The following is a 15,179-nucleotide window of genomic DNA, read 5'->3' on the forward strand; positions in this document are numbered from 1 at the left end:
ATTAAAATTAATCCCTGAGACCCAAACCCATTTTGACTTGTTTGATTCGGCACCACGGGGCCAAACCCTGGCAAAAGTCATGGATTTGCGACCCATGTCAGACCAGATCCAGGAATGGATCCTGAGGACCCAACCGGCACCGAAGGCAACCCCTTTTACGTAAATCCAGTCAGGGCAAGTCCCAGACTTGTGGGGTCCAAAAGCACCCCAGATGGGTCAGGCTGGCCTAATAAGAAGTGCGTGGCCTCATAAAACTCCTTGAGTTAGGTGAGGGTCACTACTGCTCCAGCAAACTCTGGGAGGTGCGGAGCAGACCCAGGCTCAGACTCAACAAGTGGAGTGTGGCAAGGGAGCCTCAACTTGTGTCATTGTTGCTGCGTCTCATTCGGTGACTTGGTCCGGTGCAGCGAAGTTGGAGAGTGCTTCGATGACCGAAGGGAACAACTCTGAGAGTGGGCCTGGGACCTTCCATGCACCTTGGGAAATGTAGCGATAGGGAGCCTTCAGATGTCGCATCACCAGTAGCTTTGTCTCCTACTCCCAATTCGAATTTGTAGTGCACCAGACAGGTCCTGGAGTTGTGGTTCGGCTCCAGGCACCATTTGCCTGCGACGGGCTCCACAGTGTTTAGGATCCTCTGTTTCTTTATGGGACATCAATCACTAAGGCACACTGGGAGCAAAATGCTCAAATGAGTCAACAAAATGTCGAAAAGAGTGGTCAAAATGTGACTGATGTAGCTCTTCCAGGTCTGTGCTGCTGGTGCAGAAAGAAAGGAACTGATGTCAGGTGGGGTGGAATCTATTGGCACTGCCCACGTCGAACAAGTTACTTATCTTCGGTAACCATATATCTGTAAGAGACATAGATTAGTTATAGATTCCTTACCTTAGATTTGCCCCCAGGCGTCAGACTGGATCCAGAGAATTTTTTCGTCAGCGTACTGCGTACAGGTGGCGTCAGTCAACTCCGCGTTTGTCGTTGGCGTCGTGGTCGCTGGGATGACGTTGCGGAAGCTAATTAGACGCTAGTTCTTTTACACGACATTCCGCGCCAGAAGCGCAGAGCCATGCAAGACACTGACCACTGGTGCACAAAACTAGGGCCCTGAAAGGGATTCCCTGAACCTAGAAGTCAGTTGGCAGAACGGGGAGGATAGGTGTGGTGGTAAGGAATCTATAACTAATCTATGTCTCTCACAGAAGGTAAGTAACTTGTTCATCTGATAGAGACAATTAGTTATAGATTCCTTACCTTAGAATAGATACCCCAGCAATACCAACCCTGGAGGAGAGTCTGCAAACTAAGTTCACACCAGAAAATCCTGGAGAACAGAACGGCCAAAAAAGCAGTCTCTCCAGACTTGGCTGTCCAGGCAGTAGTGTTTCGTGAACGTGTGCAGAGATGCCAATGTAGCTTTCTGACTTTTATTCAGGGGAACTACCCGTCCCAAAGCAGTGGTCGCTGCCGTCGCACTGGTGGAATGGGCGCGCAGTCCCACTGGAGGCTCTTTCTTTGCCAAAGAGTTGTATGCTTTGATGCACAAAACAATCCACCTAGAAATGGTCTTTTTGAGCACGGCCCGACCTTTTGTGGTACCCACGCAGCCAACAAAGAGCTGGTCATCCACCCAAAATTGTTTTGTGCGATCCAAATAAAATGAAAGCGCGCGTTTTGGATCCAGATGGTGGAGCGTCTCTTCCTCCTTAGAAGGATGCAGAGGTGGAAAGAAGGTGGGCAAAGTGATGGTTTGGCCAATGTGAAAAGAAGTTACTACCTCTGGAAAAAAGGAAGGCCTGGTTCTGAGGACAACCTTGTCTGGATGAACAGCAAGAAAAGGAGGTTTTGAAGAAAGGGCTTGCAACTCACGCACTCTGCGAGCAGAGGTGATAGCAACCAGAAAAGCAGTCCGAGTTAGTAAGAAGTCTGAGAGGACAGTTATGAAGCAGCTCAAAGGGAGCACAGATAAGGTAGGTAAGAACCACGTTTAAGTCCCACTGAGGCATTACAAAGGGAACATGAGGAAAAAGATGAGTAATGCCCTTAAGGAAGCGATTTACACTTGCGATGAAAAGCGTAGCCGAGCGAGTAGAATTGAGAGCGTAGAATTGCTGACATTACGCGTTCTCTTCGGTGGTGAATATATCTAACTAAGGCTCTCCCCACCGTTGAAAGAGACCTTGCGCCACCTCCGAGTGAAGACGCCATTCGTGATCCATCATGCACCTGCGGCTGAGTTTGTCTGCCCTGGCGTTCAATGAACCTGCCAGGTGTTAAACCACCAGGGATATGCCCTGATGTTCCAGCCATGTCCAAAGATGGCGAGCCTCTTGAAATAGGATCCACGACCCCACCCTGCCCTGTTTGTTGCAGTACCACATGACGGTGGTGTTGTCCGTGAACACCTGCACCACTCTTCCAGGGACAGAGGGAAGGAAGGCTTTTAGTGCAAGACGGATCGCCCGAAGGTTGATGTGGAACCTGGACTCCGCCTGAGACCAGAGGCCTCTCGCATGTCGCCACCCCATCCCAGAAGTGACGTATTTGTCACCACTATGAAGTCTGGTTGGGGAAAGGAGAGGGATCTGCCGTAGTCCCAATCCTGGTTTGTTAGCCACCACTGCATTTGACGCCCTCCGAGATCTGAACGCAATCGGACAGATTCCCCTTATGCTGTGCCCACTGGAACTTCAGGTCCCACTGCAGAGCCCGCATATGCCACCTAGCATGATCCACCAGCAGGATGCAGGAGGCCATGAGGTCCAGCAGCCTCAGGGTCAATCTGACCCAAGATGATGGGTGAAAGATCGGAATCATAGCCCGAATATCTCGGACTCGCTGTTCGGAAGGATAAACCCAAAATTGTGTTGTGTTCCGAACGGCTCCGATGGAAAGGAGCCTCTGAGACGGAGTCAGGTGTGACTTCGGCACATTGATGGTGAACCCCAGCGAGTGCAGGAGGTTGGCCTTAGTCTGGAGGTGGGAGACAACAGCCTGGGGCGAGTCCGCCTTCAACAGCCAGTCGTCGCGATAGGGGAAGACTGGAATCCCTGTCCTGCGCAAATGAGCTGCAACCACCACCATCACTTTCGTGAACACCCGAGGGACGCTGGTAAGGCCAAAGGGGAGCGTGGTAAACTGAAAGTGCTCGTGGCCTACCGTGAACCGTAGGTAACGCCTGTGGGCCGGCAGGACGGGGATGTGGAAAAAAGCGTTCTGCAAGTCCAATGCTACCATCCAGTCTCCAGGGTCGAGGGCAGACAGGGCTTGAGCTAGCATCAACATTTTGAACTTTTCCTTCCGGAGGAAGCGGTTGACGTTCCTGAGGTCCAAGTGTCCCATTTCCCCTTCTTGGGCACGAGAAAGTAGTGGGAATAGCAACCACAACCTACTTCTGGGCAGGAACTCACTCGATGGCTCCTTTGGCCAAGAGTACCGAAACTTCCTGTTGTGGAAGGGCCCGATGATCCTCCGACATGCGATGTTGCTGAGGTGGCATGGATGGGGGCGTAGTCTCACAGGGGAAGGAATAGCCGCTTCGGACTATCTGCAAAACCCACCTGTTCGACGTGATGGTGCGCCAGTGGGGGAGGTGAGGGCAAATCCTGCCACTCACTGGCTATAAGTGGCCCTGAAAGGTCAGACTAGGAGGGTTTGGAGGCTGCTGCAGAGGAAGCAGTGGAGGACTGGCCCGCTCGCTGGCCCCCAGACCCACGTCGGTTGGTCCCACGTCCCCGGCAGCGCAGGGGCTGAACAGCTTGTGCCGGCCTGTGGCTCTGGGCAGAACTTGGCAGGGAGCCACCCCCCCCCCCCACAAAAGGGGCGAAAAGCAGACTGCGCAGGTCGGGTGGTGGAGAGGCCCAACGACTTTGCCGTAGCCAGAGAGTCCTTGTAGCGCTCTAGCACATTGTCTGTCTTGTTGCCGAACAGGTGACAGCCATCAAGAGGCATGTCCATAAGGGTAGCTTGGACATCCCCTGAAAAACCAGTCTACCACAGCCAGGCGTAACGTCGGAGGGCTACCGACGTTAAAATCATCCTGCCTAGCCAGTCGGTGGTGTCCAGTTACAGTGAATGGTAAACTTGGCTGCGTCTCTCCCCTCGGTAACTGCAATGGAAAGCACGGGCTGGGTCTCCTCCAAGCACTGGGGCAGCACCTGCGCCACCGTATCCCACACCGAGTGGGTGTAACAGCCCAACAGACATGCAGTGTTTACCGACCACAGTCCCAAGCTGGAGGAAGAGAACATCTTCTTCCAAGATGGTCAAGCTTCTTAGATTCCATATCAGGTGGAGCGGTAGGGAATGCGCCTTTGGATGTCGAGGATTGGACCACCAAGCAGTCCGGGGAGAGATGTTGGGAGAGGAAAGAGGGTTCGCCCGGAGCCGGGCGGTGGCGTCGGGCGATCATCCTGTCTAAAGGAACCCCTGTGTTGAGCCTGGACCAGGTGCACAAAAGGATGTCAGTGTGGACTTCATTAAACGGCAGCAGGGGCTCCAAAGAGCTTCCTGCCGGTTGAAGCACCTCTGTCAGGAGGTTAGTCCTGACCACCACCGTAGATAGCTCAAGGTTGAGAGCCTCGGCCGCCCTACGCAACACCACTGCGTAAGAAGCTCCCTCCTCCGTAGCCACGTTAGGAAGAGACAACATGGCAAGGTCTGGAGAAGTATCCAGTCCACTGGCATCCCCCAACTCCTCTCACCAGTCCAGATCATATTCCAACTGATCAGTAAAAGGGTCTCCAGACCCCTTCCAGTCCTCCTCACCCTCCTCTGGTTGCCAATATGGCCGAAAAGAACAATGGTGGAATAGGGGCACAAAAGGACCCGTCGGCTGCGGATACGGTGTCGGTCTGGCTCCACGTCTGAGTAGAGGCCGGGGTCGATGCCGGTTGGGGACACAACCGGAATCAGCTGCAGGCGTGGTGCCGGTGGAATTAGCGCTAGGGAATGTGTTATCAGGTTTACCGGCCCGATCCGGATCCAGACCTGGATCCAAGGGGACCCTGCAGTGCCGAGGCCGAACCCGCCAGCATTGAAGGCCCAGGGCCCCCAGCCAAGTCCGCAGGGCCTGAAGGCGCGCCAGCAGAGTTGGGCTGCCCAAAGATAGCATTGCTTCGTAAAAGCTGCAAAGCTGGGCTGGGTCACTCAGGGCCCTGGAAAGGGGGGGACACTCGGAGTCGACCCTTTGGTTCCGCACGTGGAGCCGCGGGAGGGGCACCACCCACATCCCTCGTCGCGTCGGCCGATGAACGGGGAGAAGTTGAAGAGCGACAATTTGTCTTCGACTTCTTCTTGTGCTTCGACTTACCTGAGGAGTGAGAAGACTTCGAGGACAAATGGTTCTGGTGGCTCCACGGCCTGTCGCTCAACCTCCCACGCCTCAAGAAGCTTTTGGGACTGCTCCCGCAAAAACTTTGATTCATGGTCTGGCAGTCGGAACATGACTTGGGGTCGTGGTCGCATTCCAGACACCACAGGCACACGCGGTGCGTATCTGTCACCGACATCAATTGTCAGCAGGAACCGCAAGCCTTGAAACCGGGCATCCCTGACGTGCACCAGGAGTCGAACACTCAAAATGGCGTTGACAAAAGTCGGCAAATAGACAATCAACAAGTGACTGGTGGTACCGTTCTCTCCGGATCTGCGCTGGCTGGTGCAGAAAAAGAAAGAACTGACATCAGCACGCAAGGGCGGCGTCTAAGTAGCTACCGCAACGTCATCTCGGTGACCATGATGCCAACGACGAACACGGAGTCGAACGACGCGCAGGGGTACTGCTGATGAAAAAATTCTCCGGATCCAGTCGGACGCCTGGGGGTAATTCTGAGGTAAGGAATCTATAACTAATTGTCTCTTTCAGATACATCTGACGCAGACGACCCAAATGTAGAGCCGTACAATGCCATCTACCAGCACGCAGAGGTACTGCTCAAGATTTTTCGGATCTAGTCTGACGTCTGAGTAATGTTCTAATGTAAGGAACCTGTGGCTAGAAGTCTCTATCAGATGCATGCTGTGATTCCCTCGAGGAGGAGTGGGGCCTCCTTGTGGCCCAATTTTATAGAAGGAGCAGCCCCATCTATTGTGGCCGAGAACTCAGTAGACCACACAAAGGGTGCTAATCTTATGGATCCATGAGACAGATGGTATACGGCGGCCCTGGCAGCATTAAAATGGCTATTTTGGTAGGGCTAACAAACACCCAACACAGCTGAGTGGCAGCATGGGCGCAAGGAGCAGATTCTGTGCCAGGACATCATCATCAGGACCTATACAGCACTGCCTTAAGGCATCAGAGAGATAGAGTTCACCCAGACACCAAAGGAGCGCGGAAACCAACACCCACTAGGCAGATTACCTGACCAGCCTTCGCGATTCACCGCCAGAGTCTTGGCAGAACTGAGGGGAAGGCCTGAGGCTGGTTCAATAACAAGGGAGTGCCTATCACCCCAACCACGTCAGAAGAACATTTGTGCTAGGGCATGAAGAAGCAGGATGTGAAGTAATGATAGGTGAGAGATGGAACAAAGATTCAGCCATCATTGACTTCCTCTAACAGGGAACAGTGGCAAGGCCGAGAACAGCAGGGGAGGAATAGACAAAATGGGGTTAGGAGCAAATTCAAAAAGCCAAGAGGAGACTTTCCAGGACTAAATAACAAGATAAAACGTGAAATAAAAGTTGAAAGTCAAATGATCTCAGAGACTGTGTAAATGATTCAAAGGTAACCATGGCAAACAAACAGATGACATTGTACGTGTTCATGGGTGCATGTGACAATTGGAAGAGCAGCACATTACTCTTTAAGTAAAATGTGAGGACCTGGAGAATAGCTCCAGGCAAAATAACATAGGCATTTGAGGAATACACTGCAAAATTGATCAGTGAAATCTGCATCAAAATGTGCCACACTTATTAGATGCCTGTAGGAAGCTTGCTTTTTATGTATTTTACCAAAAAGAGGTATACTATGTAGAAAGTCAAAATGACCTTTATTGGCTTACAGGGCTTAAATTAATAATCCCAAATGCTCTCTTTAGTGGTAGTGTGGGTTAGCAGTTTAGGTTTATCTAAGGGTATTGTTAATACATTTTAACATGTACTAACTCAAGAAAAAACACAAATAACCACAAAAATATTTTTGAAAAACAGCAAGAATTTTTATATTAATTTTAACACGAACAACTTCATGAATAGAACTTTTCATAACAGCAATTTTGGCAGGTAAGTAAAAATGTCACAAAAATTAGTTTTTACGCGGTAATGCTTTTGTATGGAGAAAAAGGTATACACTGCATAGTTATTTGCAAACAGTTTTCAGGGGTCCTCTTTAGGAGTTAAGGTGCTAGGTGGCCAAGGAGCAAAGTACCACCTGCATTCAAGTTTACCTACCCTGGAGTGTCGGGGTGCAGAGCTGCTGGACGGGTTGGTCACCTTGTGAGCTACACAGTGGGAAAAGAGGGGGGGGACACCTAGAAACAGGCTGCAGAGGGGCACTTAGGGACAAGTCCAAGAGCTCCAGATGGGGGGCTCGGTTCGTGGGGCTCTTGCTCTTGGGAGCAGGGGAGAACCAGTGTTTGTCGTGGATCCGGGCCAGGAACGTCGGATTCTGGTCTCCCTTGAGATCTGTTATCATGGAGGCCCATGCCAATCTATTTTCCTCTGCCTTTTCATCTTTTCTTACAAATCTCATTCTGACCAACTCCACCGCTGCCCATTCATTAATATCTCTCAGCCAATCCGTATGCTTCGGGGTTCAGGTTGCATCTATGCTATCACTATTCGTCGTTTGGCCAAAACCAATCCCAAGATAACAAAACCTCTACTTAACTTCTTGTTTTTTAGTTTGGGTAGTAGGCCAGTAACACATGCTTAACCTTCCGTGGTATCTTCCAGCCAGCGGCATTGCCAGATCATGTAGAGGAAATCTGCTCCCTGTGTGTTGCATCTGGGACAGTTATCCGTGTGGTGTGGGTATATTATATGTAATGTGCGCGGGGTTAGGTATACTTGATGTATAATATTGTAATGAAGTAGTTTGAATCGTGCATTAGCACTAACTTTTGACACCCCTTTGTGTACCTTTCTCCATTTTGCCTCAGTCAAAGGTTTACTCAATATTGTGTCCCATTTTTGTTACAGCTCCAACGGCTCCTTCGGCATGTCCTCGCATAATGCTCGATAGAGATGAGAGACGAGTCGCCTTCCCTGTGCCATGGTTAACAATGTTGCTAATATATTAGTGATAGGGGACTCTTCTGGGACGTTTTGCCGTAGCTCCAGCGCGACACTCAATACTTCACCGTATTGTAGGAATTGGCCTGGCCCCAGCTCAAACTCACTTTGTGCGTCCTCACGGGTTATAAATTGCCCTTCTCTATAAAGGTCATCCAGAAATTGACAGCCTCCCTATCTCCAGCGTCGTACTGAAATGGAGTCCACAATCGCAGCAAATGGTCGAATGCGCATGTAGGGTGCATATGGGGCATGCTGGACCACTCGCCGAACTACGCTTTCCCATACTTTTGCCACATGGCGTATTATGTACGGACGGCCCTCGGGGACCATCCCCCCATCATCAACAGCTCGGCAAGCGTGTCCCTTCTGTACGTCCCGGCCAAGAGAGATCTTTCCCAATTGTCTTCGTAATCCAGCCAGTAGACTGCTTATTGGAGCTGAAAGGCCATGTAATAAAGCTCTAACCTTGGAACCTCCAGTCCCTCCCTCTCCCATGTTCACTGCAGTGTCGTCAGTCGCACTCTTCTTAGTTTTTTGCCCACAGGAGATCACCAATGAGGGTTTCTAGTGTATTGAAATACGACCGTGTTATGTAAAATGAGAGTTGCAATATATAGAGGCACCGTGGTAAAATGATCCTTTTATTGATCGCTATGAGCCCCATAAGTGACAGCGGTAGGTCAGCCCAAAAGCAAATCGAACCTCCCAGTCCCTCTAACACACGGATGATATTTAGTTTGTGATAGGCATCGGCGGAGCTCGCCAGGTGTATTCCTAGGTTTCGTGCCCCCTCTTCAGCCCATGGTATATCTATGGCCGGTCTTGACTCCGGAAGGACTGCGGCTAATCTGCCAACTGGTACCAAATTGTCGCATTTCTGTCATAAGTATCAGGACCGAATGCTCCAGCTGCCTCAGGTAGACCAACGTTTTGTAGGCATATAAGGATACCACGTGATTTGTTTTCTCCAACCTGATTCCCCAGGCATCCATGACAGTTCTTAGACGAACGGCCATTGGTTCCATAACGATTGTGAAAAAAAGAGGCGACAGGGGGCATCCCTGTCGGGTGCCTTGCCTTAGGGTTATGTTCCTCAATACTGTCCTACCCACCCGCACCCTGGCCGTGGGTGTGGCGTAGAGCAGTTGGCTCCATTTAAGATACTGGTCGTCTACCCCTACCTCCATGTGAGAATAAACAGACTCGTGTCAACACAGCAGATCTCATAATTTCAATATGGCCAGTAACTACAGTTACAGAGGATGCGTGTGTCCTTTGAAACCAAATAACTTTAGTAGAAATACAATTTAGGCAAAAAACACAATGAAATAAATTGCGAGAAAGGTTTCTTTTGCTTATTTACAGTCATACTTGTTTGTTCGCCTTTTTAAACATTTTGCTATTGACTTGCCCTAGTCAGTTTTCCTTTCACTGCATAATTGATCTGTAAAGTAATAGCAATGTTTTACATATATAGCTTGGTATCTCTATGTTATTTGAAGATGCTGTAGAGTGTAGGTCAATGCTCTAAAACTGCCATGTCTTCGTTCATTTAAAATTGTTTATTTATTTCCTGCACAGAAATTTACAGCTAATGTAGTAAGAGCCTGTTGTATTTTTAGACGAAGTGTTCATTTTGTTTAATTTTGCATTTCTATAGTCCATCCCGTCACCGTTACTTCTGTGTCTAGGTTCTAAGCCATTACTGTAGTGGACTTCTTCTGTTAGGTTTTTCATTATACACTCTGTCAAATGGCGGTCACTCATGACCTTCATTGACGCCATTTACTTGACTGAATTGGAGGCCATTAACTACAACTGAATGTTTTTTTCTAATGATTTTCAATTATTGCAATTCCACCCAAACTGCGTTTGAAGCTAATTTAGTAAGGCAACTGCCATTTCTTCTTTAATAAATAAGTAAACGTTTATATTACACTACTAACATATTGAAAATGTTTAGCTATTGATTTGTAGTTTACCTGAAAGATGTCTATGTCTATATCTATATCCTGCTTGTTGCCGATCAGCGAAAACCAGTGGAGTAATGAACATTGCGGAGCACCACCTGCACAGGTGACGGAGGGGGCCCCCCCGCGCTCTGGATTCAGTCATCCCTGCCCGTACATGGTGTCGGAGACCAAAGTCCCTCATTCATTTCCACCTGGCAAATCAGCAATTCTGATAGAAGTCTGGACTCCACGAGACAGAACCCTGTAGGGCAGGTGACACGTGACGGCCATCTTGAAAGGACCACCTCACCCTCGCAGTGCAGCGCGTGAGCACCAGGAATCGGACAAGAGGCGCAGCAGCACATTATATTTCAAAACGTTTAAAATGCGTTATTTGCTCAATTACGTTTTGTATTTTGCTTAACAGCATTGTTAAGCGTATAACCTATACCTCATCAAATAGTCACAAAGGTGCCTTAGAGCCTGTATAAATATGCCGCGTTTGCCTTTAAGGTTAAATCATTACAAAATACAAGCATGATTCAAGAGCGCCTGGCTCGTTACTATATAGATTGCACCTTCAGCCCCTGTATCTCTTGGAAGCTCTTCCTGGCTCAGCTCGTTTCTCGTCCATCCCACCCCTACAGTCATCACAGATTACTGCAATTGTCCGCCACACCCAGTGGCTACTGCAAAAGCACGTTGTGAAACTCAATAAAGAAAATATTACACAGCACATGTAACAACCAAGTAAAGGGCCAGTAGCCATGGGTGGTTACAAATGACCACATGGCCCTACTAAGGAGGGACTAACAAGCCTCATAATGAATCAGAAGACAGCATTTACGAAGGACAAAGACACAAGCCAATGAAAAATAAGGGCGGGGAGTGGGCGGGGCTTCTCTCCCATACTGACCTACCATAGATCTTCGCTAGAGCAGCGCTTGCACGCTGACTCTAGGCTCGATCTAAAAATGACTGAAACTAACAAAAAACATTTGAAGATGCCTTGCGACAGAGCAGAAGGTGACGCTTAAATTGTGAGGAGGCTCAGGTGGACAAGCGGCCACTGGGGGAGGGGGAGGTAATAGAGGATAAGGCGGAAGAGAGTTTAACAAAGAAAGGGGGTGTAGGAAGTGGACACAGAGAGGGAACAGTCCCTCATATGCACAGCAAAGCAAGGCCTGATTTCAGTAGTGGAAGGTTACATGCCACCCATTCCAAACATGGTGCAACCGAAGTGCTTCTGGGCAGACTTGCACAAGAAAGGAGAGGACACCATCAAAAGCAGGACTAGGAAAGTGAGGTAGATAAGACTTCCAATCAATCATGAGTAAGGGGATGACAGAATGTCAACTCTATGTATTGCATTATTCATAATAGGTCATCAAGAAACCACAGCTAAGTGCTCTATAGGCAAGACCTAAAGAACAAGGCAGAGTGCCATTATCACTTCCCGTGAAGTTCACAAGACGCAGGCATCTGTGGCTAGAAGGAAAGTCACAGAGTCCTTGTTTGATTTGGTGAAGCAATAAAAAAAGATTTAAAGGTGCTGGAAATCTTTAAGTAACAAAATATCCCTTAAACAAAATCAATGCAAAATATCCACAGAAGATGGTGAATTCTATTTTTGCTTCTTTAGAAAAGTGTAAGTTTAACAATCTGGCCATTAATTATATGCATCAATTATTGTTAACACAAACAGCATGAATATAGAGAAGATCCCACTTACCAAAGCAAATTCTTTAGATTTTCATTGTAAGCAGTACCCTTCTCTCGTTCCCCTGTTGGTTTGACCCAAATCTGTCCCAAGAATCTCTTTGCCAGTAGAGCTGTTGTAGATACAACATGCACAAGGAGCAAAATACAATTATTATCAACATAGATTAAAAAGATAGCACAGAAATGACACTATGCCTGTATTACAGATGGAACATTTCAGCAATCTAAGTACATTCATCACAAGGTGTATTTGAAAATTTCCCCAAAACGATTACACTTACACTGACAAATAATTTCTACTTCCATAAAAGTGGAGAGGGCACAGGAGCAGGGGATGAATTTGTAGCTTTTCAGTCAACAAGGTTTTGGTACTATGCAGATTACAAATGACAAATCGCTGGGCACAGAAGATTTGACACCCATGAACAGGAATAAAGAATGATTTGTAAGCAATCCCTACTGATGATCTACGTAGGTCAAAAATAACACTTTTAGTTAAATTCAATTAGATAAAACATTGATTTTGATAATAGTTGCATGGTGCAAGAATCAAGTTGCCTTCAGATAGAGAGGGTCTGGTATTAGGCATAGTTTAAGTATGAAATATTTAATGTCAAAAGAATAATAGTAATTCTAGTACTGCCCTAACAGCGATGGGCCCACAAAACTATCTCAGACCATACCTGCAACACGATTGGATAACGAGAAAGCAAGACAGGAGACAATTAAATGATAGATGGACGTTTATTTGGTCAACTTTGTCGCAACTTTCCACCCAAAGTAACACAGAGGACGCTAAGGAACAAGTGACTTTCAATATTGGTAGGGAAAAAAGTATTGCAGATGTGAAACAAATGAAGAGGGAGTTGATTGTAGAAGTTAATAAGGGGATATGTAGTAATGATGGGGACCTGTATGATTAACTATGGAAATATAGTAAGTATGAAGTGGATTTGCACACTGACAATCGCTATTGAAAAATTTATACAGAAATGTAATGTATGTCAAATGTGTTTCTGCAAACCCCAATAAAATATGTAAAGAAAAAAAGACGTGAAACAAATGAAGTATGACTATAGCTAATACTCATAATACCTAAAAAGGACTACCAGCATAAATCTATATTGCAAGTGGGGTTTTGATTTCTAACAATTCTATTCACAATGACAAACTATTAGTATTTATCTGTTTTCGCTTTTTGTAAAGCACTGTAATAGCTGAAGCCACCGAAGACCACTTTGAATGGGGTGGGCCTTTATGATAACACGGGAATACACTAGTGCAGCAGTAATGTCAGATGCAAGTAACATTCTGAGTCTGCCAATTAAAGCTGGTTGTAGAGCTCTGGACTAATCCAGGTATAGTAATTAATCAGGAGATGGTTTAGAAACACTTAGAGATGATCAGGCCCAAGTCTTCTCTTTCATGTGACCTCAGCCAATGCGTAGCAGCAGCGTCAAGTCATAGAAGACAGTTATGGATTAGTATAAAGCCCTCATATTAGAAGATTATATTCAAATCCCTGATCTCACAACAAGAAACACTGTATAAAGATGAAATTGCTAGATCAGTGAAGCAGGAGATTAACCACTTACCAGAAAAACACATAGCCTTAGGATAATCTGAGCAAGGGAGGCCTTGTGCGGAAGCAGTCTCAAATATCTGGTGTGTGAAAAGGGCATTATACATATGCAGTTTTGTCTCCAACTCATTTAAAGGATGGCTAACGGCACCAAAAGACTTTCAAAAGGTATGTTGGGGTACAGTCATGCAGTGCTTTAGGGGATTAGCAAGAAGGCCTTGAATTGTGCTCTCTCCTTGATGGGTAGCCAATTAAGGGTTTTCAATGCCGGCATGGTGTGGTTCTGGTACCTTACAACAAAGATGAGGCATTCTGAGTGGCTCTGTACTCTGCATCACATGATATAATACGAGGTGTGTCAAATCAAGTGTGCCATGAAATTGTCAAAGTTGGAAGGTTGCAACTGAGCTGGGGACTGGTGGTGGAGGGGAGTGTAGAAATGTCACTGAACTGGGGGTGTGGCACTGAACTGGGGGCTGGAGAGGGGTAGAGATTGATGATAAATATTAGACCAAAGATGAGTACATTTTTGACTAGAACTAGTGAAGTTTATAAGGAGTCAGATCAGGTGAAAGGAAGAGGGGGAAATGTCAACATAGTCAACAAGTAGGTTCTTGGACCTCTGCACCTGAAGGGAGAGTCAGTTCTGCTGCCTTCAATTCTTGGAATCTTTTAGGCATTTTGGGGATATCAATGAGCCAAAGTACCCTTCAACTAAATTGATACTGAGTGAGTATGGCAGTGATTTAGAACCTGGTGAACATACAGTCCACCATATTAAAAAAATTCCATCTGCCTGCCGAACATTTCTGTGCCTTCTGAGGAGCCACCTCCATGGTGGTCCTCTGAAAGCAATGAAAGTTTGCTGAGTGGCTGTCATGTTTCATATGGACGAACAGCAAACTCTTTTTTCTTTTACGAAAACCAGCTCTCAAAGCATGAGTATGCTTTTGAAAGACTAAGACCAATGACCTTGACACCCTGAGAGTTTTCTCCTGCGGGAAGGGTTTGGGAAAGTCAATTTTTTTCTGATTGGGACCACCAGGCTTTTCTTCATGTTCCTAAACAGAAAAAAAGTTAATCAAACAGTCCACTCTAAATATCTAAATAGGGTGGAAGGTCTAATGTACTGACACAGATGGCTTCAAGTTCATTGGGTCGCCTGTTTAAGGTTTACTCCAGATGGAGCTAGTGGGTAGTGGAGGTGGGGCGAGGGCATCGTCGAACAAAACATGACAGTCTGCCCGACTCTAAAAAGAGCAGACGGACTGTAGTTTCATGAACAGGGCACTACACCTGCACTGGTAGTGATGTCACTGGATTTCTCAATCTATCTGCACAGGAAGTAACAACACACCTGCCCCCTTCCAAAACCTACTTAAAAGTCAGCGGCACCGATGGCACACCGAAGGCAATCCCATCAGCGCCCATCCGTGCCTCGACTGTGTCCAGTGCCAGGAACCCTGGTTTGTCCACAGCTACTCCGCGGTGCCCTCAACCCCGGTCATCACTCACAGGCTTTTTGCCTTGTCACAGCACACACCATTGAAGGAGCAATTTTCCATGTACTTACCCATACCTAACACTCACCTCAACCACATACACCAACATCACCGAACACCCCAGTCTCTCCCACAGTCCTGCAACCACCAACAAACCAGAATCTGCACCCACCTCAC

At 47.3% G+C, this 15,179-nt stretch overlaps 1 protein-coding gene across 2 annotated transcripts in view; it reads right to left on the minus strand.

Moving 5' to 3' along the window:
- The window catches only part of FANCD2 (FA complementation group D2), a 1,050,809-nt gene that overhangs the window by 350,887 nt on the left and 684,743 nt on the right, over nucleotides 1–15,179 (minus strand). For both annotated transcript variants that reach the window (XM_085625116.1, XM_085625117.1), the window contains exon 35: nucleotides 11,929–12,028. In XM_085625116.1, coding sequence (XP_085481242.1) covers nucleotides 11,929–12,028 — 100 coding nt within the window. The remainder of the gene's footprint in view (nucleotides 1–11,928; nucleotides 12,029–15,179) is intronic.

The sequence above is a fragment of the Triturus cristatus genome, chromosome 9 (assembly GCF_964204655.1).
Source record: "Triturus cristatus chromosome 9, aTriCri1.1, whole genome shotgun sequence".
Lineage (NCBI taxonomy): Eukaryota > Metazoa > Chordata > Amphibia > Caudata > Salamandridae > Triturus > Triturus cristatus.